This window comes from Ochotona princeps, chromosome 29, assembly GCF_030435755.1.
Source record: "Ochotona princeps isolate mOchPri1 chromosome 29, mOchPri1.hap1, whole genome shotgun sequence".
Lineage (NCBI taxonomy): Eukaryota > Metazoa > Chordata > Mammalia > Lagomorpha > Ochotonidae > Ochotona > Ochotona princeps.
This window is the reverse complement of record NC_080860.1, coordinates 19743164-19768757: the sequence shown is the minus strand read 5'-3', so window position 1 is coordinate 19768757 and position 25594 is coordinate 19743164. Positions and strand designations below refer to the sequence as shown.

The window sequence follows — 25594 nt, the reverse complement described above, 5'->3', positions numbered from 1 at the left end:
CCCAGGACGTGGTGTGTGTATGTCTTGCTGGGGGTGGGGGATGATTCAACCCTGACCCTAGCACCCAAACAGCGGCCAGCTCCTGTCCCTGGCATTTGTAGCCACTGTGAGCTGTGTCCCAGTTGTGCTCAATGGCGCCACCCTGGTGAGGTTTGGGAGATGCATACGCATACATACATTCACACATGTATACACGTGTGTGTGAAGGATCTACCTGATATACTTGGATGGGAGCCAGGAGCTGGCATCCAGAAGGGAGGTTGACCAGCTGGACATGGAGCTTCCTGGTGGTCTTGGGGTCTCCTAGCCCCAATCTGGGCCCCAGCCACCTGATCCAACCCATGATTTCAGGGAGCCAGTTGGACCAAGGCCAGGGCACAAGGTGCTGGGCAGGAGTAAGCTAGGCACGGGCAGGTGCTGAGCCCCCCACACCCCCACCCTGTTCCCCTCATCCATGCCGGCCGGCTGGCCGGTGAGCTCATCCCTTCCTGGTCTGTAAATATCACCGGAACGCTCACGACTCCTAAATGTGTCCTCCAGCCGGGCCCCTCGCGAGAGCTCAGCCTGCACAGCCCACGCGACACCCCCGCCCAGATGTCTCCCAGGCCTGCGAGGCAGCTGCTCCTCCAGGCGCCCCCTTCCCCCCTGCATCACCACCACCACCTGGGGGAAGGGTGCCCTGTGCTGGCTTGCTCAGGGGCAGGCACCCGCCTGGGAGCCTTGCCCAACACTGCTTCTTCTGCCCCAAGTCCACCAAGTCCAACTTGAAGTGCCTCTATCCAGTCCCTTCCAGATCCTTCTGCACCTGTCCCCTTTGCAGTCTCCTACCAATGAGTTCAGCAGAGGGGTCTGAAGTCCCAAGGTCTGGGTCACACACATACACACACCCCATTCTGGGGCTTCCCTGCTTTAACCTAGCTCAGGCCAGCCTCCCCTCACCAACCTGGTGGCCATTACCCTCACTCCTTGCATGGCCCCATGTCTCCGTTGAGGGGAGAGGTGGCTGCAGGAGGACCCAACCTTGTTAGAAGGAGCAGGGATCATGGAGGAAGAGTCCAGAGAGGGCAGCATGGCCACCACACCCACCATGGCTGGTGGACTCCAGGCCCCTCCTGAGGGCCAGTTGCCTGGGACAGGTTTTAGGGTAAGACAGGTGCCTGCTAGGGAGGAATGAGTCAGATGTCGGTAGATAGTGAGCTCCCCATTCCTGGAAGCATGCAAGCACCCGCTATGTTTCTGAGGGCATGGAGAGCACCAGCCAGCAAGGTATAAGGGGACTCCAGTCCCTGTGTGCCTTAATGCTGAGTCCCCTCTCTTCAGTCCCCCCTCCACCCACCGCCTCAGCTCTGAGCCTGTGCCTACCCCAGATCCAGTGTGCCTGTGGCAGGGGAAGGAACTGTTTGAAAGGATCCCGGAATCTCGCTGGCAGCTGCCCTGCCCCCACCTACCCTCACACCTTGAAGTGGCCAAACCCAAAGTACTCTGGAGCCATCATCCAGCCAGCCCCAGGGCTGCAGTGTGTGTGTGTGTGTGTGTGTGTGTGTTTGGGGGAGTCATCTCAGAGGGGTTGGGTGGGGAGCTCTGCTTTAATGCCCCATCCACAGCCCCGGGAGGAAGGTGCTGTTGGCTATGCAAACAGCAGGTGCACAGGTGGAGGTGTGGGCAGTGAGGGAGGGGGTGCCAGTGGACATTCACAGGGGTCTCCTGGAAGGAAGAGGAGAAGAAGGCAGATAAGGCCAAAGCACCCTGAATCCAGCCTGGACCCCATGGTGGAGGGGTGGAAGGGGCCCTAACTCCACCTTCTGCTGGCACAGAAGAGCGGGGGTGGGAGGGAGCTGGGGCCTTGGCTGCTGAGCTGGCTCTCCCCCCCTCCCTTCCTCTCCTCCTCTCCTGGGCTTCTGGCACCAGGGCCACCCCCAGGCCATCTGGCACCCCCAGCAAGTTCCCCACTCCCTCCCCCATGGCGGCAAGCTCCCTCCTCCTCCCCCAGCTTCTGCTGGTTGTGGTGGTACCGGTGCTGATGGTGGTGCTGGTGGTGGTGGGGAGGGGGCCCTTTTCCTGGGAGCCTCCTGCCTGCCTTCCTGGCCCCCCTGCTGTTCTGTTTTCCCAAGTCCTCATGGGCCAGGCCGTGGGAAAGTGTGAGTGTATTTTTGCCTCTGCCACGCGCCCTGTTTCCAAGTGCCTGAGGCATGCCTGTGTGCACGTGCGCAGCCTGCTCTGCCTGGGCTTGCTTGCTTGCCTGTGCAGGGGGGCCTGCGTCTGCAGGATGGTGCATGGCCAGGGTGGGGCGTGTCCTGGGGATCACAGGCAGGGGATAGCACCAGAAGCACCTGACCGGCCTTGTTCACCTACCTCTCCTTCAGGGTCTCCCCTTGTCTGCCCACTGTTAGTAGCAGGGGGAGGTGGGCAGGGGTCTCCCAAGGGTAGAAGGCACCATGGCAGCCATTGCCATCTGCCCAGCTTTTTCAGCTGGCTGGTGGCTGGGAGGAAAGATGACATGGCCACAGCGGCTACTGTTCCCATGCCAGGCAATTCCTCTTCTGGGTGGTGAGGGTCTTGGGGGGAGGGGGAAGAAGCCTCCACTAGGGGTGGGGAAGCAGGGAGGAAGGGAGTCGCCCCCCAACCCCGCAGCGTCCACATAACCCAGAACCCACAGTCTACGAAAAAGAGCTCTTTATTCCACGTCGTCCGATTTTTTTTTTTACACAAGTAAAATAAAATGCATATCTGTATAGCCCGCGCTGTGGGCGGGAGACGGCTTTTCTGTAACAAACGCCGCCGCCCAGACCCTGTAAACATGGTGGGGTAGGCTGGCTGGCTGGCTGGCTGGCTGCGGCGGGGACGAGGGAGACCCCTATGTACACACCCGCACCCCGGCTCAGCAGACCCGGAGCACCGTCCACAGTACCAGCGCGGCCAGGCCCAGGGGCGCCAGGCTGCGGGCCGGTGTTGGCCCTCCGCTGCCCGCGCCCTCCACGTCGCCACCTGCTCCCGCTGCGCCCGCTGCGCCCGCCTGGCCCAGGCGGCAGTGGCTGCGGGTGCGGTTCTTGCGGGAACAGCCCGGCCTCCGGGGGCGAGAGCCCGTGGTGGGCAGCCCCGGAGGAAGCTCGGAGCCCTCAGGCCGCAGCGGAGGCTCGGCGGAGGAGCCGGGTAGGGTCCCGAAGGGCGAGTCGTTGATGTGCCGGGGGCCCGAGCCGTTGGCCGGCGGCGGCAGCGGCAGCGGCGGCGGTGCGCTGTCCCCGGGCGGCCCCCTGCCCTTGAGCGCGTTGCCGCCGGCCGAGGCGGGACTGCCGGGGTCCAGCACCGACGCTTTGTCGGCGGCGTCCGGCTGGCAGCACTTGGGCAGTTCGCCCGGGCCCTCGCCGGTCCGCATAGGGCGGTAGGGCCCGGCAGCCACGCAGCCCTCCAGGTCTGCGGCGGTGAGGCGCTTGAGGTCGCGGCCGGCTAGGCGCACGGGCAGACTGCAGGGCACCTCGGAGGAGGAGCCGCGGAACTTCTGCAGCCAGGCCCAGAGCGGACGAGCCCGGCAGTCGCACACCCAGGGGTTGTCGTTGAGCCGCAGGTATTGCAAGGCCCGCAGGGGCGCCAGGGCCTCAGCAGGGAGCGCTGACAGGTTGTTGGCAAACAAATAGAGCGTCATGAGGCGGCCAAGGTCGCGGAAGGCGTGCGGGTGCACGCGGGCCACCCGGTTCTGGTGCAGCAGGAGGCGGTCCAGGCTGTGCAGACCGCGGAAGGCGCGCTCGGGCACGCTGGGAATGCGGTTGCCGTGCAGGAAGAGGTGCGTGAGATTGCCCAGGTCGCGGAAGGCGTCATCCGGCAACGCCTGCAGCCCATTGTCCTGCAGGTAGAGGTACTGCAACGCGGCCAGCCCCCGGAACAAGCCGGGCCCCAGCTCCTGCAGCCCGCAGCGGTCCAGGTGCAGTGTGTGCAGGCGGCTAAGGCCGTGGAACGTGGTGGGGTCTACGGCGCGCAGCTGAGCGTTGTCGCTGAGGTCCAGCTGCTCTAGGAGCGCCAAGCCGGAGAAGGCGGCCGCGTCGATCCGGGCCAGTGCGTTCGAGTGCAGCCACAGGATGGTGAGGTTGCGGCATGCCCGGAAGCCAGCAGCCGGCACCTGCACGATGCGGTTGCCATGCAGGAAGATGCGCTGGCTGGCGGCTGGGATGCCCGCGGGCACAGCCTGCAGGCCCTGCTGGGGGCAGCTCGTGGTCACCTTGGGTTCATTGTAGCACACGCAGGCACCTGGGCATGGCGCAGCCACCCGCCAGGCCTGCAGCCATAGCACCCATGCCAGCAGCCGGCTCCCTGGGGAGGGGGGAGGGAGGCAGGAGGAGCAGAGGAAGACACCATTAGTGTGCAAGCAGGGGACCTCAGTGAGGCGGGGAGGAGCCATCCCTTTGGAGCTAGGGTCACCCCTGATAATTAGGGGGTGGTAATTCCCTAACACACCACCCTATTCTCTGCGATGGAGTCACCCCCCAATATGTGAAAGCCTTGCTAGGAGACCCCACCCCACCTGATGCACACACAGGTGGGCTGGGTACCAACTGTACCCACCTCCCAAGCGCGCGGTTGGGGGGGAGGTGACACACAGCTCACTCCCCCATTGATCCCGCTTTGAAGGTGCCAGAATGGATTGTGCCTGCCTGCCGAAAACCTCAAGGACTCCAAAGAACACAGTTCCCTGGGCTCCCCACCTGGCACCAACCCTGGTCCACCCTGGTCCCCTGCAACCAGATGGTTAGGCCAGCTCCCGGCACATCCCCAGGGCACCAAGTGGACCCAGCTCCCCACCTGCCACACAGCAGTAGTTGACTCCCAGGATCCTGGGGCTGTGGCACTGGGCGGATGGGGAGACAGGCTACAGTGGAAGAGCTGCTGTTTTAATGATGAAGCAACTGTAGCCTCCCCCTCTCTCCCTCCACCCTAGGGGCTGTCCCAGGAGCAGCAGTCCAGAGGGGAACAGAGGACAGCTCTGAGCCTGTCCTGCTCCTGACCTGGCAGGCTGCAACCCTCCCTTGTGCACACACGCCCTCCCTCTCCTCACTCTCTGGCACTTGCTGACAGGACAGGGAGCACCTCCCGCAGTCTCCTCCCTCCTTGGCCTCATTCTCTGCAGTTCTCTCCCCTGGAAAGGAGTTCATGCTTCCCTGCTGGCACCCCCACCCCACCCCACCTCTAACCCAGCAGGGGCAGCCTGTACCCCTCCTCCATCTCCTCTTACCCTTCATGCCAGGGCTGGGAAGACCTGGGGCTCCTGAGCCAGCCCTGACCAGCGCTGCTCGCACCCCCACCCCACTGTGCTTCATGGTTCACCGCTCAGAGCTATGAGAGCCCCCCTCCAGTCCCAGTTCCTCTCCATCCCCAGGCTGTGAATGCTGGGGCTTCTTTCTGCCTTCTGGAGTGAGTCTATTAAAAAGTGAATGCCCCCAGGGAGGGTTGTGGCTTATCAGCTCACACTTGAGTTATCGGCTAACACCTGCATTGACAGCTAACACCTGAATTGACAGCTAACACCTTCCTAGGAGCAGGATGCCACCGAGAAGAGGAGGATTGTGCAGACCAGAGACCAAGGGAAGGGAAGGGGGGAACGGAGAACAGAGGCAGCATCCCCCAACCCAAACAAATGACCCCCGTCTCCACCCATCCCACACCCACACACTGGGTCCCTCGCCGCAGCAGGTCCCTTCTGTTTGAGCCAAGTGTGCATGCTGGTCACCAGGTGTGCGTGCGTCCCCATAGTCAGGTACCCAGGATCAGGGAGCTGCCTCTGCTGAGCTGGGCTCTAGAAGCGAGGACCCAACCCAGGAACCGCCCCCTAAGTCCCGGTGCCGCCACCTCTGGCCCCGCGGCATAGGCTGATAACCTCCCCTCTTCTAACCCCTTCGGTCAACGCTTCCACCAGGGAAAGTAGGGCCTGCCCCCACCCCCGTGCTCCATTGCGGGAACAGGCAGGGCAGGTCAGGGCTGGGCGCGCAGGGATCTCCTGCCTCTGCGCTGCTCGCTGCTCCCTGCCCACCCGTGAGCCTGCGGGACTGAGTCCGGAGAGTGGACGGAGCAGGGACAGGACAGGCTCAGACCCGGCTCTGCTCCCACCTGGAGCGCGACTTTAACTTCTGAGAATGTTTCTCCTTCTCGGGCTCCCGCCAGCCGCAGCCGCAGCCACTGGCATTAATTGGCTCAGGCCCGGGGGTCCCTTGGGGCCTGCTCGCTGGTCTCCATGGTAACCCCTCTGGCGAGGCTGGGGTGAGCAGGATGGGGGGCATCTTTTTTAAATTTAAAAGAAATCAAATTCAACTTTGTAAATCTGGGTTCAGATTTCCAGCAGCCCCCTTGACCCCTCTGCTTCAGCAAGGTGGGCAGGGCTTAGAGATGGGGAAACTGTCCCCTGAGCCCGACCTCACCCTACCCCAAGTGGGGCTGCACCTGGCAACTCCCCGCTTGCTCCCTGTCCTCACTGAAGCCACAGGAAGCCCTGCTCTCTAGTTTGAGCCCATTAAGGATGGTGAGGAACACGTCTGTGCCTTTGCCTTCTCCTCCCCTCCCCTCCCCCACCCAGAGGTGAAGGCACTGAGGACCACAGGGCAGGCAGCCCAGCTAGGCACCTGCCCTGCTTGTACTGCTCCACTTAAGGATAGTGCACCATGGTGCCCCAAGGACTACCCTCACGTTGACTGTCAGAGCAGGGATGGGGAGAAGAGGGTCCGGGCAGAGCAGAGGGGATGCTGGCTGCCGGCCCAGAGCCAGGGGGCAGGCGATACTGAGGTGCAGCTGCCTTGAGGAGCCTGCCTGCATCCCCCACTCCTGGTGATTGGTCCCAGGAAGATGTCTCTGCCCCCTGCATACCATGAAGGGCCAGTAACCTTGGAGGGCTGGAACTTCTGGCTTCCATCCCTCTCCCCCTTGTAAGGCAATCTGGGGAAAATCCCTGGTCACTCCCCAGGTGGTGAGCAGGCAGGTGCATCGCCAATCTGCTTTAAAAATGGGCACATTGAGACAGGCAGTGGCTCAGCTCTGCTGTCTCCTGGTCTTTTCAGACGACAAAGAGCAGAGGAAAGGAGCTCAAGGGCCTTCCTTCCTGGACCTGAGAAGCCACAGGTGCCAGCGCTGGGAGGGGGTTTTTATAGGCAGGATGGCAGGTGACAGGCAGGTGCTGGGGCTGGGCCCGGGGACGTGGCCAGCTCGCGCCACCAGCCGTGTCCCCGTGAAGTGGCCGCGTCACAGACCACAGCTCAGCACATCCAGGGCCAGAAATAGCTCCGGGCGGGGGCGGAGGGGCCGGGCGTCCGTCCCCAACCACCAAGGGTCAGGGCAGCCCTCCGCAGGAGAAGGCTGCTCCCCCTCCCAGCGCGGCCGGCTGCCCACTACTGACTCACCCCTCCCCCGCCCATCTGTCCCCTCTTCCTCCCGGGCTTCTCACACGCACCTCTCAGCGCCCCTCCTTCTGCCGCTCCCTCTCTCCGGCCCTGTCCTTGGGGCCCACAGACATGCACACGTGTGTGTGTGTGTGTGTGTGTGTGTGTATGTGTGTAGGCCATTTGCCTTCTCGGGATTCAGGAACTGGAAGTATAAAGGGGGTTGAGGCGGCAGCTCCTTGTGGGGTGGGGGTGAAGAATGCCGTGAGGGGTCAGAATGGGGGGTTTCTGCATCTTCTGGGGGGTGTCCAACTTCTAAACACACAAGGTCACCTCCATCCCTCACTCTACCCCTGCCCCTTGGATACCCAGCTTCCTGGCTGACCCCCCACCTCCGTTCTGGCCCATGCTATGCCTTTCTACACCCTGTGACCCCCAACTCACTCTCCCAAGACCACCCCAGGCAGGCCTGGAATGGGGGGTCCTCTCAATTCTGCTCAATTTTTCTAGGACCTCAACCTTACTGACCCATCTTATAGATGAGAAAAAATGAAGCAGAAGCCACCTGCTGACAGTCCCAGGACTATCGATAGGCCTGCCCCTTCCCCCACCCTTAATCATCTCCCTCAGAAGAAGTTTACAGGGTCCAGTGCCATAGCCTAGTGGCTAAAGTCCTCACCTTGCACACGCTGGGATCCCATACGGGGAACTGGTTCTAATCCCAGTGGGCCCGCTTCCCATCCAGCTCCCTGCTTGTAGCTTGGGAAAGCAATGGAGGCTGGCCCAAAGCCTTGGGACCCTGCACCCACGTGGGAGACCCGGAAGAGGCTCCTGGCCCCTGGCTTAGGATCAGCTCAGCTCTGGCTGCTGCGGTCACTTGGGAATGAATCAGTGAATGGAAGATCTTCCTCTCTGTCTCCTCTGTATATCTGACTTTGCAATAAAAATAAATACATCTATATATATATATTTTAAAATAGAACATTTCCAGACCCTACAGCACCCCTGAGGATCTACCTTATCTAGGCCCTTTTCAAGTCAGGGCCCCAGGCTCCCCCAACCCTGTACCTGGGGGGCCTGGCCACTCCCTGAGCCTGCTTCCTTTCCCCAGCTAGGACACAGTGGGGTCCTGCCCCTGTCACCACACCAGGCTGAGGTCCAGGGGGAACACTCTGCCTATAGGGAGTGTTTAGGGGCTCCAGCAGCCTGAGCTTTATGCCCACCCTCCCCCCCAACACACACACTGGGAGCCCATTAGGATGTCAGCTCAGCCAGCTCAGCCAGCCCAGCCAGCCCAGGACCCGGCTACTGCAGGCTAACTCCTGGAGACTTTACCAGCGTTCCTCCTCGTCCCTACCCACTCCGTGTGTTGCCCTAAACACCTGATGCCTAATCATCAGGAAAATTATATCCCCATCCTGGGGTTCATGGCAGGCCAGCTCAGGCTGGGTTCCCCAGAGGAGGGGACTCCTGAGGGAGCAGCCAGTGCCTGACATGACCTTGGCCTGGGAGTCTCAGGTTAAGCGACCTGGCCACTCAGGTTAAGTGGCCAGGCCCCCCAGGTACAGGGTTGGGGGAGCCTGGGGCCCTGACTTGAAAAGGGCCTAGATAAGGTAGATCCTCAGGGGTGCTGTAGGGTCTGGAAATGTTCTATTTTAAAATATATATATATAGATGTGTGTGTGTGTGTGTGTGTGTGTGTGTGTGTGTGTGTGTGTAGGGTGGGCACTGGGCTGCCCCCACAGTCACCTGCTCACCTGACTCTGGCCAGAATGAGGGTGCCCTGCCCTGTACCCTCAGGGACTTTGACATTAGAGTGAATACTTCAGGGATGCAAGCCAGGAAGTTTGTGATTTCAGCCAGGAAGGGTACATTCAGCAAACACCACACACAGACACATATACACATACAATCCTGTGGTCCCAGCACAGACATTGACCTGGGGCTGCCTCGGGGGGTCAGTTTGGAATGGGGGTGTAAGTGAACACCAAGCAGTTGAGGGCTTGCTGGACACCCCACTCCCACCCTGAGGCCTCCTACCAGGAGCCACAGCCGCACAGGGTCTGTTCTCTGCCATGGCCACCACCGCTGTGGGAGAAAGCCACCAGCACAGCAGCACGTGCTCCGTCGCCCTCAGCACTTGTACAACACGACTGACAAGGCAGGCGCGTGGCCTCTGCCCGGGCCTTGTCTGATCAGCCTGTCCCCCGGCTGCTTGGCGGAAGGATGGGAGGCTGGAGGCCCCGCTGCCGCAGTAGCTCCTACAACCCTCTGCGAATGTTCCTGACCAGTGTCCATTCTGGGCTGTGCAGTACTGGGGCTGGGTGGGGATTGCAACAGCATACAGGTAGTAGCAAGATGGAGACCCTGGCCGTGGACAAGCAGGAGTGGCAGCGCCTTTTGGAGCTTGATGACTCAGCCAGGAGACTCCTCGGTTGCAGCTGGGGTGTGACTGGGGAGTAAAAGGAATGGAGGGGTGGTCCCTCTGCACTCATTAGATTCAGGCCTGGTTGCTCCAAGCCCCAGAATGTGAAGGGGCAATGGGGCTATGGAGGCCCTGGCTATCCTCATAGGATATTCATTTTCAACATGAATACCATTATCACCACCAGCAAGCAGCACCTTCACTGTCACCATCAGCAGCGTTAGTGCCCAGGGTGCCCCTGAGCCGACCTGGAGTCTGCCTGGCCTGTGACCAGCTACCCACATGAGCAGGGAACCCCCTGCAGTCAGTGAGTGGTGGACTAGCAGCAGCAGACACCACCAGATGCCCCTGGGCTGGGGCTTGGCACAGGCCAGAGGATGTCCCGCTCCTGTACCTGGCCATCATCTGAGGGGAGGGTTCTTGGAACAGGGTTGTCCTGCAAGTCCTCCATACCCCCAGCCTCACATGTGGCCCTGTGACCAACAGGAGGAGGGGAGAGAGCTAAGGGATGGGAAGGGAGGGACAGGGATGCTAACAGTTGCCCTTTGTGCCTGGGGGACAGTGAGGGGTTAACTGTCCAGACTCTTCACAAAAGGGTTCCGAGGCCAGGAGCAGGACCCGGTACCCCTGCCCCTCCATCACGAGTGACCAGAGTAGACCCTATGTTCCACAGACCATGGAGTGTGTAGGAGGCACAGCCACTGGGCCCTCCCCAGTCTTGGCAGCACCCCATCCTTGACCCAGGCCCCCTGTCTGGCTGGCCGAGGGTAGGATGGGGCTTTGCAGTACTGGCCTCAGCTGTACCTGTTTTTGATAGTAACTGGTTGCACCCCACTGATGTGCAGGCTCAAGGAACCCAGCACCCACCTGCCCCAGAACCCCAGAGATGCTTCTGACCCTGGATACCTCACTGGGCACCACCCTCACCCAGGGAACCTGAGCTCTGTGGCTGGCATCATACCTCATGCTCACGGTTACACCATGGCCAGTTCAGCCTCATGGGCAGGTCTACAGAGAAGCCCAATGTGGGGGAGATGAGCTCACTTCACAGGAGGACCCCCCCAACTCACACACACATACACCAAGCAGTGCTTCGGTGCCCCCTGCCCTGCCTACCTCCACAGTAGACACGCCAACCTGCGTTCAAGCCCAAGAGGTAACAGAGCACAGCTTGCCAGGGACAGAGGCCAGGATGACACTCTGAGAAATTGGCTCCTGATGGTAGCATACCAGGGTACCCAGGCAGAAAAAGAGGGGAGACTGACTCAGGGGGAATTGTGAACACCCAGGAGCACCTCCAAGGGTGCAAGGGGGATCTAAAACTGAAACAGGGCGCTGGGAGCAGGGAGCTAGCAGGGAACACGAAAGAGTACCTGGAAATTAAAAATAGCATCGCTAAAATTAAAAAAAAAATCAATAGAAGAGTTGGAAAAACAAGGTCAAGAGAATCTTGCAAACAGAAACACAAGAGCAAGAAAAAGGATGAATGAGATTCAGAAGGCAAGTGTCTGGACAGCTATCTTGTCAAGATGGAGTTGAGAAGTTGTCAGAAAAATCTTACCCTTAAGTCCCCTCCCCTCTGCAGCTTGAGCTGGGACACTGCTCACGGGGGTGGCAGCCAGGGCCTCTGGGGACCGACAGTCGGGGGAGGGCTCCAGGAGGAGAAGCGTGAATGATGCAACAATGGCACCGGACGAGGGGGAGGAGAAGACAAAAATGGCTCCAAAACTCTGAGGAGGAGCCATGTGCCACGTGGAAGGCTGGCCCTGGCCAGTCTGGCTTTATTCACACTTGCCAACTCTGGCCAGGGTGGGGGCACTTCCAGGAACCACTCCTCACTCAGCTGGGCACGTGCTTTAACCAAAGCTAGGACCTAAACCCAGAAGAGGAAAAACACAGGAGCCCAGGAACACTGCAGCCTTCAAACGACAAGGGACAAAGGGAAGTTACACATCATCGTCTCCACCCAGGAGTGGAAAATGAAAGACCCTGGCAGAAACCCCCAATCCTGGGAGAGAGAAAGCTCCCAGACCAGAAAAGGACCAGAGAAAAACCAAAGCCAACTATAAACCCCAGGAAAAACAAAAGGCCGTGTGCATGGAGAACAACTGTGTGATCGGGATTTGGGAAACATAAGCTGGACATTGCATTTGGAGGAAATCCACACTGGATCATGCACTGGAGGAGCTGGGGGCTGGATGGAAGGCTCAGGAACGTGACGTTTCCCACTGGCCAACCTAAGGAGGGGACTGTGGCTGCTGCCTCCAGGGACCACCAAGGCCCAGTAAACCAGTCTTCACACCACCCACCGAGGGGGCTGATTGCTGCAGCAGGGGCAAGGGGTGATCTTAATTTTTTTTTTTTTTTTTGCCAGAGACTGCTGACCCAAATGTTACTATTGTAATAGCAACTGCTTCTCTAGCAGTGAAATCTCAGAAATAAATAAGAAGTGAATCTTCCAGAAGGCAGAGACAAATGTGGGTTAGCAGTGGGTGCCTCCAAGGAGCTGGAGGAGAAAGGTGGAGTGGGAGGGGGAAGCTGAGGAGGGCTGCAGGCCAGGGCGCCTGGCATCTGGCACAGGGATCTGCTGCCGCCTGCTCAGCCAAGGGTAGCCGAGGATGTGTTGAGGTCTCCCAGGGCACCCTGAGCTCTCCGATCCAGAGGCCTCTGCAGCCAGGACACACAGAGAGGGAGCTCCTGGTCTGAGGGGGGAAAAAAAAAACAAGAATCCCAGTGCTGTCTGAGTTTTGCACTGCTGGCCACACAGCCCTACCTTGTCCCCTAGCTTACTGTCACAGGCATCACTCTGTCTTTGGACAGCAAAGTCCCTTCCTCCAGATATGGGGGCAGGAGATGGGTGTGGATTTGGTATCCCACTTTGAACCAACAGGGGTTCACTTCCTGTCTCTGGCTATTGACTCCCGATTCCTTCTAATTCAGACCCTAGAAGACAGCACTGATGGCTCAAGTCCTTGGGTCCCCTGCCACCCGAGTGAGGGACCTGCATGGAGCTCATGACTCCCAGCTTCTTCCGACCCAGTCCTAACTGTGGTACGTGTTGAGGGCATGAGCCAATGGGTGGGAGCTTTTTCTCCTTCTTTTTATTTTTTCCTTAAATCTGACAGGTGCCACCTTGGTGGCCTGGTGTCACATCCTCCACCCCTGAGCTTCAGTGCTCATGTGGGGACCCTGTCGCTAAGCCCGAGGCAGCAGGCAGGCTGGGGCGGTTGGGTGGGTAATGGTTCCTTTATAAACAAGTGACAAATTATTCCTGTATGATGGTGTGTGATAACTCCTCATTTGAAATCAATTTGGAATGGAAACGCTTGGCAGCTTCTCACCTGCCCGGGGTGGTAGGCCCGGGTGCTGCTGCACTGCCTCCTGGAAAAACAGGTCAATGCCTTTCAGTGACTTCCGGAGGCTGACGTAGGTGCCCGTGACCAGCGAGCAGCATGCAGGTGGGGTGGTGGGACCAGACCAGAAGAGGCCCTCTCAGCCCCAAGCCATGTTGAAGGCCACCACAGCACCTGGCTGTCGGGGACAAGGTGACCATCCCCTCCAATGTCATCCCACAGGATGGTGGCCACCTGGCCTACCAACCCTGCCACCCCCGAAAGGACACAGCTGGCAGCTAACTGGCACCTGCCAAGCCCTTGGACCCTCCTTTATCAGCTTGCAGGCCCCACTCCACCTGCCCCTCTCTCCCTACCTTGCCACCTACCATCGTGGCTGTCAGCAGGCATGGGAAACCTGAACAAACTCTCCCAGTCCCCCGAAAACACATACCCAGTCCAGCAGTGGCCCCAGCTCATCAAGGAGTGCCAGGCCTTGCCAGGCCTGGATGTGTTCCACTTTTGAGATCCCAAGCCAGGGTCTGGATGGGGCACTTAATAGACCCCCCCAATAGCTTGCCCACACCTGCCAGCCCCATAGCTGGCAGTAGGCTCAGCAGGCTTTGCATGGCCTTTGCTGTGGAGGAGCTAGGCAGCGGAGCAGGGAGGCGTAGGACCAGGAACTTGCTATGCAATAGATGGCCTGCCGTAACCTCCTATGGATGATGTTTGGAGGGAGGGTGGTCTTTGGCAGTGACAAAAGTTACATGAGCTTGTCAAAGTGGGACATTCAGGATGGGGACTGGGGACGCTAAAGAGGAAGAGATGCCCCTGCTGTCCCATCCCTCCCCAGCATCAGTGGGGCAGAAGTGAGGGACAGAGCAGGTAACCACTCTCTACCCTTATAAGCTGGGGGCCTTGAGTAGGAACTGAACATTGCATGGGGCTTCAGGCAGGAAATGGGGCTCCATGAGTCACAAAGGGGCAGCTCTATAGCTCCTGCCCCTCAGGACACACTCTTGTCCAGGAGGAGGTGGGGGAGTGGGAGCAGGGGCTGTGGCCAAGGGGGCCAGTCCAGGTGGGCAAAGGGGATGGGGGGACGGTACTGGGGCTGGAGCGTGCAGTGTTGGAAGTCTGCTGCTGGGCCTCTGGATGCAGGCATGGAGAGAGGTCCCATGTCGGGGTGGGGTGCCCCTCTTGGCCTGCCCTGGCAGGCAGACAGGCAGGCAGGCAGGCAGCCCCAGTGAGAATGAAGTCCATTAGGGCCGCCATCTGTCTTGGCCCTGACGGCTCCGTGGCAGTCTTATCCAGCAGCTCTACGTCGATGGAATACCTTCACAGTGAAGAGTTTTTCTTTCAGGCTGATTTTCCACCAGGAAGCCAGACACTTGTCACACCTGTCCCCATGTCAGCCTTCCTCTGCCTGACATGAATTGGGGCCAAGGCAGAGGAAGATGAGAGACGGCCTGGACATGGCCCAATGTGCAGGGGCCACGTGTCGGGCCCCCGGGGAGCGTGCAGGAGCAGCAGGAGCACTGGCTGCAGGCTCAGCAAGCCTCCCATTGGCCCCATAGCCCCTCCTTTTCCCCCCAGCCCAGGCCCACCCCACCAGTCCCTGCACACGCAGGCGTGTGTGCGCGCGTGTGCATGCACACACACACACACACACACACACACACACACACACACACACACACAGGCTTGGAGCAGTGAGCTGTCCTGGGATTTGGTGGTCAGACAGTAGTTCTTCTTTTAAGACCTGGGGCCCAGTGCGGTCGTTACAACCCCAGACCCCTGCTAGCATTTCTCCTGAGGGAACCTCCTGGAACCTGGAAGGAACAGGAAGAGAGAGGGGAGTCTTATGTCCTTGGATGAATTTGTTCAAAAAAATGGAGGAGGAAACAAGTACCCCTTCCTGGGCACCTAGCTTACTGGCAGGGACCTGCCGAGGGCTCCTCCAAACTGCTGTCTGCCTACAGAGGAGGATCAGACAGAACAATGGGGACAGCTCCTCTCATCCATGGCACACTGTGGCCCAGCTCCTGCCCTGGGGACCTGACCTGAGAAGTGGGGACTTTCTCCCCGGACCTGGGTCCCCAGCCGCTACCCTAGACTTTCTAGTCACTAGCCCACCTAGACACTGGGCTCCTATGCTGCCATCAGTGCACTGCCCACCACCTCTTCCTACCCTCCTGGTAAGTCCAACCAACTGGGGAGAGGCAGATCTGGATGGTGGGCCTCCTCTATGCCCACCCCTCACCCCTGGCTCATTAAAAGCTCCTGCTCCAGGGAGCACATGGGGACCACGTGCCTGGCCACACCTGGACTCTCCCCTGGGTGCCCCCAGCCAGGCCAGGACCTGAGGTGGGATACATAGCACTCCTGTATACCAGACTCCACTCTCACAGCAGCTGCACAGTCACCTGTCCACATGCACAGCCAGCCTGGAGCCTCTGAACACAGCAGTAATTCTGCAGGACAGCCTTGCCCACCATTGGGCACCTGCCACAAATGCACCGGGCTGGACTCTGGGGTCCCCTCACTATGCACTTGAGGATGAGGCTCCTTGTACACTGGAGCCACATTGAGCTGTTTGGGGGTTTCCCCGTGGCAATATGGAGGCAGACACAGGTGTGCCAGGCACTGGGACCTTGCACCAGAGAGGGAGGCAAGGGGTGGAAGACAGGGTTCTGACTGCCCTGGGAGCATTTGGTGGGAGGCAAGGGTGTAGCATGGGATGACAGGTAGGCAAACTGTGGGCATATGTCAGAGACCATGGGCCCAGGACAGGGCTGGTCCTGCAGTGAGGTTTCAAAGGGCTGGATATGGAACAGGTAGACTGGCCTTTAGGGAAGGACAGAGGAAAAAGGCTGCGACCCTGGTTTGGCTGTGGAAGCACAATTGTGGTCATTTAATGTCATCAGACAGGCTGGGGGAGCTGGGGTGCAGCTGACCTTTAGGGAAGCCTGGGGGGACCTGGATGGGAATGGCAGCAGCTTTGGGAGCCTGAGACTACCCCTCCCCATGCAGTCATGCGGGATGGCCGACTGAGCCCCTAGGCCCAAGGTAAGTGACAGGCCAGGCAGGTTGCGCATGAGAGCTGGGGACCAAAGATTCCCAGCTCGCATTGTAACTCTCTGCCCTCCGCGTCCTCTTTCCTGTGAACCTACTATTTGCACTGGGGATGGTTCCAGGCCCTAGGGCCCCTTCCCAGTAGGGCGCTCCCCCACTTTCCTCTTCTCCCACCCGGCCACACAGTTACCAAGGACTCCTGGGAATGCTTCTTCTCACCCTTGAGGGCGCTCAGCCAGGCACGCCACCGCCTCTGGTCAACAGCGTGGATTACAGATGAGGCCTAGGGCAACCAGGGAAGGGCAGCCCTGCCCAAGGTCACGGTGCAAGCCGGCACTGCACAAACCCAATCCTACCGCTGCCCAGGCCCGAGGGAGGAGGGGACTTCTGGCAGGTCCCAGAGCCGGCCCCATCTGGGCCTCAGCAGGAGGCAAAGCAAAGCAACATCTCCGTCAAGGTCACAGCAGCCAAGACTAACCCAAATGCTGCGGACCACTCCCTCCTCCAGGCAAACAAGGAGCAATCTGAGAGGGCTTCCAGGAGGAGGCAAGGGGAGGATCTGGAGCCTGACTGTGGCTTGGCCCTTGGCACCTCATGCTGAGCCCCCTCCTCTCCCTCGACAGGCCCCCTCGCCCAGCTTCAGCCTTGGCCTGACATTTCCCGTGACATTTGCTGTAAAGGAATAGAGTCATAAATCCAAAGGTTAAATTTGCACATTGCCGGGCGCTGATGGGAAAAGACGAGGTCCCTCCACCCACAGGGGGTCCCTGCGTGTGCGTGAGGCCTGTGAGGGGTGGCCTACCCAGCTCAGAGTCCCTCCTCCTCGCCCCACAGCCACCCAACCAACTCCAGCCTTCGAGGGATGATCTCAGCCACGCAGCTCCCAGCCAGGTCCCCAGACCTTGAAGCCCTTGCACGTGGCAAAGAGGAGAGAGAACTTCCTCTGTGGTGGGATGGGGTGCCACCCACCTTGCTCCATGTCCAAAGCCCCTGGCCCACTCTGTGGTTCATAGGGGAGCTCCTTCAATGCCATTCAAACTTAAAGAAACCATAAAACCCCTGTTCAATAACCATTAACATGCCACAGAGCTAGGACTCCATGCAGTGTGGGCCATGATGGCCCAGTGGGAATCAACTAGGGTACCCCACAATGGGCAGCTTGCTCTGGGTGAGGATGGTCCAACTTTTCACACCCCCGTCTCTGGGCGCTCCCTTGTAAGGGGCCCAGGGCCACTTAGAGCCCACTTGGGCTGACACTGCCCAACCAGGACCCTTCAGCTCCTTTGCCAAGCTCCGGCTACCTGTGTAGGGGTCACCTGTATTAGATGCAACCTAGCAACAGGCAATGCCACTGTTCGTCAGCTGGGCAACCTAGGAAACAGGAAGACACGACTGGGTCCTTACCCACATGCTGGAAGAAGGGGTAAGAAGAGAGGTCATTGAGACTGGGGCTGGGATGCCGGAGGCCCCTGGGAGGACAGTGTGTCCCTAGGCCCTGATGCTGCCTCCTAGAAACAGGGTTCAAGGTGGGGTGGGCTGGGGGACAAGAGAGCCCGCCCTGACCTGGGTGGATGCCTCTCCTTGTTTGGAGCTGCAGAGAGCTGGGGTGGGGGAGACACAATCAAGGTTTGGCTGCAGATAGCCTGGGGTCATCTCTGGCTGGTACTGCAGACACACACACACACCAGCAAACCCATGACACTTCAGAATAGCTCCGACATGCAAAATGTGGAAATGCTCAGCAACAAAACAAGAAACTGCAGCACATGCGTGCACACACACACACACACACACACAGAGTGTGGTGGGACCCAGCTAGGCCCACGTACTGGAATACTGTCGGGTGAAGGGGATGTCACAGGAGGGCGTGTGGGGAAGCACAGCCACCCTTATCCACACCCCCAGCCTGGCCGGGCTGCTTCTCTCCTTCGTGGAGCCCCAGAGAGGGTCTGAATCATACCCCTTCCCATGCCTTGGGCCTGGGGCCCGGAGTTAGGGTCTCACACCTAGGCCTGGGACTAGCATCCTAGGGCCTGGAGTTAGGGCCTCACACCTGGGTCTGGGGTCTGGGGCTGGAGCCTGGCCCTAGCACCTGGGGCCTGGGGCTAGGAACCTGGGGCCTGGAGTTAGGGTCTCACACTCGGGCCTGGGGTTAGGATCCTGGGGCCTGAAGTTAGGGCCTCACAACTGGGGCTGGGGTCTGGGGCTGGAGCCTGGCGCCCAGCACCTGGGGCCTGTAGCTAGGAACCTGGGGCCTGGAGTTAGGGCCTCACACCTGGGGCTGGGGCTGAAGCCTGGCACCTGGGGCCTGGCTCACAACAGGGTCTGCAGGGCTGGCAGGGAATGAATGAGTGGACATTGACCTTGGCCTGGCTGTTGTGGGTGCAGTAAGGCCATAGCAAATGCACTGAAGGGGTTATGAAGGCCCCTGAGTGGGCTGTGCAGAGGCAGACAGGTGGCCAGTCAGGCTTTGGTTGGCCCTGGAGAACAGTGCTTGCCCTCCTTTGCAGGGGTCACAGGTTCCCCAGGGCATGGGGGAGGAAATGAACTTCACAGCCAAACACTGGCAGCCCTCTGGAACCCTGGACAGGGCCATGATGGGAATGGGGACGGGGAGCCCACTGTTCATACAGTCCCCGGGTTCCACACACTCACATGACACGTCTCTGGGACCCATGAGCTTCAGCTCTCCCTGCCTCCTTGTGGGTCCCCTCCTCCCACCCACCCCCAATGCCGCCTCCCTCGCAGCAGCTCGCAGCTCCGGCTGCCATAGACATCTGGGCCATAAAGCCAGAAATTCAAGGCCAGGCTGGGGGGCTGTGAGGCAGCCCCTCCCTCCTCATCCAGGACAACAGGACCCGGAGGTCCCTCTCCAGGACCCTCCTCAGAACAACGCAAGCCTGTCAGACTCCCGCTGAGCCTCCCTCCTCCCACACCGCTCCCACACCCTAGGACCACAGGGAGAGGACTCCTTCTGACAGAATCCTGGCACTGGGATGCTGAGGCTGGGGCTGGGGTAGAGTGGGAGTTCAACAGGCTCCCTACTGGAGAGGATCAGAGCAAGGTGCTCCCCCAGGCAACCGGATCACTAGGGGTGGAGGAGGAACTCTGGGTATTTTGGAGGCAGAACTACACAGGAGAAGGTGGGGCCCCAAGAGCCCCCCATCCCCTGTTCTGATTACCAGCCCATGTCACAGGCGAGGAAGACTGGGGTGACCTGTCACCTCCAAGGTTGCGTCACCTGCAGCCAACAGAGTGCTGACCTAAATGCAGGCCACTGTGTGACTGTCTTGGCCACTCCCTGCGGACATCCGCCCCTCTGCAAGGTGGCATCAAGGGACCAGCACCCACAGGGCCCAGTCCGGGCACGGCTGGTGGCAGCTGGCTTTGTCCTCGCCTCGGCCAGCTGGGGGTGCCACAGGGACAGTGCCCTGACTTTATACACCACCCAGGAGGGCTGGGGTTCAGAGAAGGGGGCGGCCAGCACCTTCGCATCACAGACCCCCACCTCCGGCCCACCCCCTGCTAGATGATTGGCAGGTGAGGAACCTGGGTTGGATGGCTGGGGCAGGAAGGCACCTCCTCACCGCTAACCCATCACCCAATTCCAGCATGGCAGCCCTGCACACACTTGAGGCGGATAAGACTTGGGGAGACTGGCGGGGCCAGAGGCAGGGCCCCGCACTCCAGTGGCTGCCCAAAAGATGCAGGATCTCACCCTTGTAGTCAGCGCTGGTCTCAAGGACTGCGATGAGTCTTCCCTTAGCCACATGGGCTCCAGCTCCCACCCCCGCCACGGGCTCCATTGCTTCAGCTCTTTCACTGGACTGGGGGAAGCGCCCCTAACAAGTCCCCGCCACCACCACCCTGACACTCATCCTCCCTCCATCCCCCAGGGGGAGGGCTGCTTCTGTTGCAGATGCAGGCAGAAGCTGGTCCCCCGAAGCGGCTCAACACTCCCATGCCACTGCACCCACGGCCACTCACTGTCACACACACACACACACACGCACCTGCAGAGCAAGCCACAGCTGCAAACAAAAGCCCTGGGGGCTGTGAAGGGAGACTCCCAGGTTGCCCTGGGCAGAGGTTTCCTGCCCCCTAAACAGCCCTGGCTGCCTAGATGCCAAACCTCCCCCTGCCCGTCAGCTTCCGACCCCCAACACATGCGCATGTGGGCGTGGGAGTGGGTCTCGCTGACGGGCCCGCAGCATGTGCCAAGCGTGGAGACCGCAGCAGGCATGCCGCCTGTACCCATGTGTGTGTGCGTGTGTGTGTGTGCATGGCCGTGGGCGTGCAGGCAGGGCGGGGTGGGGGGAAGCCGAGGACACATGAGATGTGCACCTTCAGGGTCCCTGTGTGTGCCCTCAGGGTCGGTGCCCCTGACAAATGCGTACACATGTGAACTCGGGGGTGCTGCATGGCACACGTGTGCACACGCGGCGTGCAAGCGTGCGGCCCGTGAAGACACGTGCACGTGCTGGGGAACGTGTGTGCAGCCTGCGGCACCGTGGACACCAGCACGGCACCTGGGAGGCACCCTGCGGACGGGCATTGCCCACCCCCCTCACTGCAGGGACCTGGCAGCCCGTGGGAGAGTCGGTCTCACCCAGTCTTCCAGGGAGGGGCTGTTGTTAGTCTCCGCCCCACTCCCAACCCCAGCCGAGCCCCGCAGGGACCCCTCAGACGCTGGCTGGCGGAGGGGACTCAATGACTTCTTTCTCCAACCCTGTCCCCCACGCCCTCTACCGTCGCCAACACCCCCATGCATCCCAAGGCAGCACGACCTCGGGGAGCCCCAGGGTCTGAACCGTGTCCGCCTGCTGAAGGCCGAGGCACCTGACATCCACCCCACCCCAATTCCCCACCTCCGCGCGCGCGGCACCCACGTTTCTGCAAAAAAAAAAAAAAAAAAAAAAAAGCTCATTAACCCCTTCGCGGTCGGGGCGCTCCGAGGCCCGACCCCGCCCTTGGAGCCCTCTTCCAGTTCCAGCCCCGGCCTCGGGGACCCTAGACCCGCCGTCGCCATCAACTTTCCCGGAAAAGCTGCAACTTTTCCTGCAGCCGCCGGCGCCGCCCTCCCCAGGGTGTGTGTGTGTGTGGGGGGGTGTCTCCGGGCGTCCGTGGTCCTCAGCCCCAGTCGGGTACTGCGGTGCCCGGGAGACCACCCCTCCCTGCTACATCCCTCAGCCTCGGCAACCGTGTCTCTCCACCTCCCCCCATCCCCGCCATCACCCCACCCCACCCCAGGCTTGCGCCCACCCGAAGCGCAAGGGAGGGGCGAGCCGCCCCCAGCTCCCACCCGGGCTCGGCGCCCACTCTCACCTCTGGCCGTCGCCCTCGTCATCTTAAGGGTCGGGCGGGGCGCGTCGGGACCCAAAGTCGCTTCGGGGCGCGCGCCCGTCTCCCCGCGGCCGGGTCCGCATCCAGGCGCCGCCGCTCCGGCCCGGCCCCGGCCCGGCCGCGGGACGATGCTGGGCGCGCGCTCCGCTCCGCTCGGCCCGGCTCGGCTGGGGCTTGGGGCTTGGGGCTTGGGGCTGGCTGGCCGCGGCGCGCAGGGCGAGGGCGGCGGCGGCGCGGCGGCGGCGCGGGCTGGCGGGGCGCTCGCGGCGCGGGCCGGCGGCGGATGAATGTTTTATGGGATCATGTGGTTCGACGCGCCGGGAGGATCCGCCCGGTTCCCCCGCGCCGGCCGGCCGGGGCGGGGCGAGGCGGGGCGAGGCGAGGCGGGGCGGGGCCTGGCGGCGGGCGGGGCGCTCACCTGGGCACGGGCGCAGGTGCCGCCACCGGCTGGGACGGGCATGGGGTGGCTGGGGAAGAAGGGGTCGCGCCGCGCGCGCGGGGCCTGGCCCGGGTGCCAGAGGGCGCACGGGCGCCGCGCGGGCCCCAGACAGACAAAGGCGGTGGCATTCCTGAAGAGGCGGCGGCCCCTGCAGGCAGCCGCGGGGAAGACGCCCCGGAGTTAGCACGAGGTGGTGCTGGTTGGGGTGGGGGGCTTTGTCTTGATTGGGAGGGATCCTGCCTGGCTCACCGCCCCTGCTTCTGGTCCCTGCATGGCATCCAGTTTTCAGTAAGAATCCCAGAAAAAGTACTGTAGGTCCCCTCACCTGGCGGGGAGTGGGTGGGTGTCTTCAGCCAGAAGCCAGGCTGGTGTGGCTAAGGAATGGCCCAGCCAGACCTAGGTCCTTATCTCTGCCCTGGTCCCCTGCATCTTCCACGCAACCAAACAGGTAAAGGGGCCGGGTGGGCAGGGACCTGGCTGAAGGCTCAGGAGGAGGACCCTGGCCAGCACCATCCGTGAAACAGGGCTCTCCCTCTCCACCCTCCCATGCCACTGAACCTCCTGACTCCGACCTTGGCCCTGGGGGAGGGAGAGGGGTGCGAACAGACCAGGCACACAGGACTGGGGAGACTTCCCAGCACCTTGGTAATACTCTGTGAGTACAGGATGGCAGGGGAACTCCTGGAGAAGGGCCGGGGTGGGCAGGGACGAGTGTCGGGGTGGTGACGGCACTGCCCAGACCCCCCTTTGTCTGCCTGCTTGGCTGCTCTGACCACTCACAGATCTCTACCCCCTCTGTCCTTGTCCTAGCCTTGGTTTACCCAGGCAAGAGGCATGGCTGAGATGCTCTGTCCCTCCCCCCCACCCCCCGCTGCCTCCTGAAGGGGAGGGGGTGAGCTCTCACAACCTCCCTCCCTTCCAGCGTGGATGTCAGGTGCCTCCAGGCCGGCCCTGCCCCTCCTCTAGCCAATGTGGGAGATTTCCCATCTATTGCACAGAAAGACCCTCTGAGGCCAGCTCTTAGGGGGCACATCCTGACCGCGGGTCTGAAGTTTGTGACCCTGCCTTCTGGAGCTGCCAATCCCCACTCCATCCCCCACCTGCCACCGGTTAAGAGTAATCCTTCCAGGGCGGTGGGGAGGCAGGGCAGCCATGCAGGCCTCTGGCACTGGAGCCCTCTGCGGCAGCCAAGCCTTGGCTTTTCCTGGCTGTTCTGGGATGGGGCCTGAGCCTTCCACCTGCCACGGGTCTGTGCAGTGGGAGCTGGGCCCGGGGCCTGGGGAAGGAGCCAGCAGCCCAGCAGGCTCCGCCACAGTCAGCACCTTGGCCAGCGCCCTCCCCCAACCCTGGTGTGGAGGGGTGGGGAGGAGAATGAGGCTTCCCTCTGACTTCTCGGACTTGGTGTGGGTTGGTGGGGGTCATGGAGGCAGGGAAGGGGAGACAGGTGGGGTATGCAGAGGGAGAACAGGTTGGGGATGGGTGAGGGGCAGGGCTTGGTCAGGGCTCCTGTGTGTCAGAGTGGCAGGTGTGGACAGTGGCTGCAGCGTTACCTCCCAGGAATGGCTGGTGCAGCCCAGGGGCCAGCTTGCTTCCAGGGGACTCAGCCTTGGTGACCTGCATGTTCAAGGGGCTACCTGCATGGCTGGATGACCTCAGCCTGGCCTCTCGGCACGTGTGCGTTCAGCAAAGCCTGGAAATGAATGAACGCATGCCTTGGTCACGGTTCCTCTGGCTGCCTCTCCTGTATCTTTCAAGGACTTTTTTTCAACTGCAGGATTTTCCCTCGTACTTGCAAGTTCACTCAGGGCATCTGGTGTGGGACAGGCCTCTCCCGACAGGAACCTGTTTGCCTCCCTGGCTCTGTTTTTTACTGTCCCTTGGGGAAATTACAGGCAGAGCTGAGGGAGGCAGCTCGAAGGTCGTGTAACCCACGTGTGCTGCTGGGCCCCACCCTTCCTGGCACTCTGAGTGGGTGGCTGCGATGTGGTCCCGGTGCCAGAGTGCTAGGCAGGGGGGCACCTGGCCACCATCTGCTGCCACTGCAGAGGGCGGCCATGTGCCCAAGGCCAAGGGGACAATGTGCCAGAGTCCCCCAGTGCACCATCCGTTTTAGTGCTTCAATAGTGGCAGAGCTTCCAGAAGTCCCTCACCACCCCCAGCGTCCACACCATAATCCCCCACCCCAGAGACTCCCACCCCAACAAGCCCTTCCACCCAATGGTGCTGTGTACTACGAAGGCATAATTAATCTGCTCCCTCATCTCTTATTCATCAAAGCCACACACAGCAGCACCCTGAGGGCTGGCCTGAGGGAAGGGGGCCGCTGTCCTGATCCCCCACAGGCAGCAGCATCCCACTGGATCTGCCCATCTCCAGAACTATCCAACCTCAGTAGGCCTCCTCCCCAGGGTGGCCTCCCTGGTTGCACCTGGATCAGCACCTAAAGTCCTTCCTCCTACCTCTCAGGATGCCTCATCCCCTCATGGCCTTCATCTGCTGACTTCTTCCTTTAAAATTATTTTTATTTATTTGTATTGAACAGTTAGATATACAGAGAGGAGAACAGAGAGGAAGATCTTACATCCGTTGATTCACTCCCCAAGTGACCACAATGGCAGGGACTGAGCTGATCAGGAGCCAGGAGCTTCTTACAGGTCTCCCACATGTGTGCAGGGTCTCAAGGCTTTGGACTGTCCTCTGCTGTTTTCCCAGGCCACAACAGAGAGCTGGATGGCAAGTGGGGCTGCCGGGACATGAACCGGTACCCTTATGGAATCCCAGAGCATGCAAGGTGAGGCCTTTAGCCACCAGGCTACCACACTGGGCCCCTAACTTCCTCTTCTAACAGATACTCTGCTAAATCTCTGCTGAAGTCCTACTGCCCGGGTCCTTAGAACTCCAAGGAGGGGCAGGTCGCACTCAGTGACCCTGGGGACACAGTGAGACATGGCCCACCAGTACCTGCCTGGCACCCCTAATACTGCCAGAGTGACTTGGACCAAGCCCCCAGGGTTCAATCCTGTGAGCTGTGAGATGGAGAGGTGCAGGGAGGAGGTCCAGCAGGGCCTTCATTCCCCTGCTTATGCTGGGGAATGAAGACGCTCTTGACCACTGCCCATGGTGGCTGGGCCATGGCCTTGACGTAGGTCCTGGAGACTAGAGGGTCCTACCGCACACCTGGGTAGGGCAGGCTCAGGGGTGGTACATGTGAACAGGGGGTCCCCACACACACGCTGCTGGCATTTTCAGCCAGGCTTCCCCCTGCTGGCTGCCAGTCTTGGAAACAGTTTTCCCAGTGTATGTCCACCTCCTGGGGCTGCCAACCCCACAATCTGCAACCATGCAGCTCTTCCAGCCTGCCCTCTCCCCATCCCCAGGATGCAGCTGAGAAAGCTGTGGGCTACCCAGGCTTGGGGGCCTGGGTTCTTGTCTGCCACTGCAACCCGGTGGCCAAGGGTCAGGTCCCTGGGAGGTTTTGATGGATTCCCAGTACCCAGCTGGGTGTCTGTTTCCTGTCTGCCTGGGCATGTTCTCTCAATCCCAGCTCAGCACAGCAGCCTGGGCCCACACGCCCCAGGTGCTTCTCTCTCGGACACACCTGCCCCAGAGCTACCCACTCCAGCTGGCCCAG

General features: G+C 60.9%; 1 protein-coding gene across 1 annotated transcript; it reads right to left on the bottom strand.

The window, feature by feature from the left end:
• Positions 1 to 2814: 2814 nt before the first annotated feature.
• RTN4R (reticulon 4 receptor) lies at positions 2815 to 21578 on the bottom strand. Its single transcript, XM_058656840.1, has 2 exons — positions 21507 to 21578; positions 2815 to 4302 (listed from the first exon to the last, which is right to left on the bottom strand). The coding sequence occupies exons 1-2, from the start codon at positions 21526 to 21528 to the stop codon at positions 2879 to 2881; spliced, it is 1446 nt and encodes a 481-aa protein (XP_058512823.1). The 5' UTR covers positions 21529 to 21578; the 3' UTR covers positions 2815 to 2878.
• Between the last annotated feature and the right edge of the window lie 4016 nt (positions 21579 to 25594).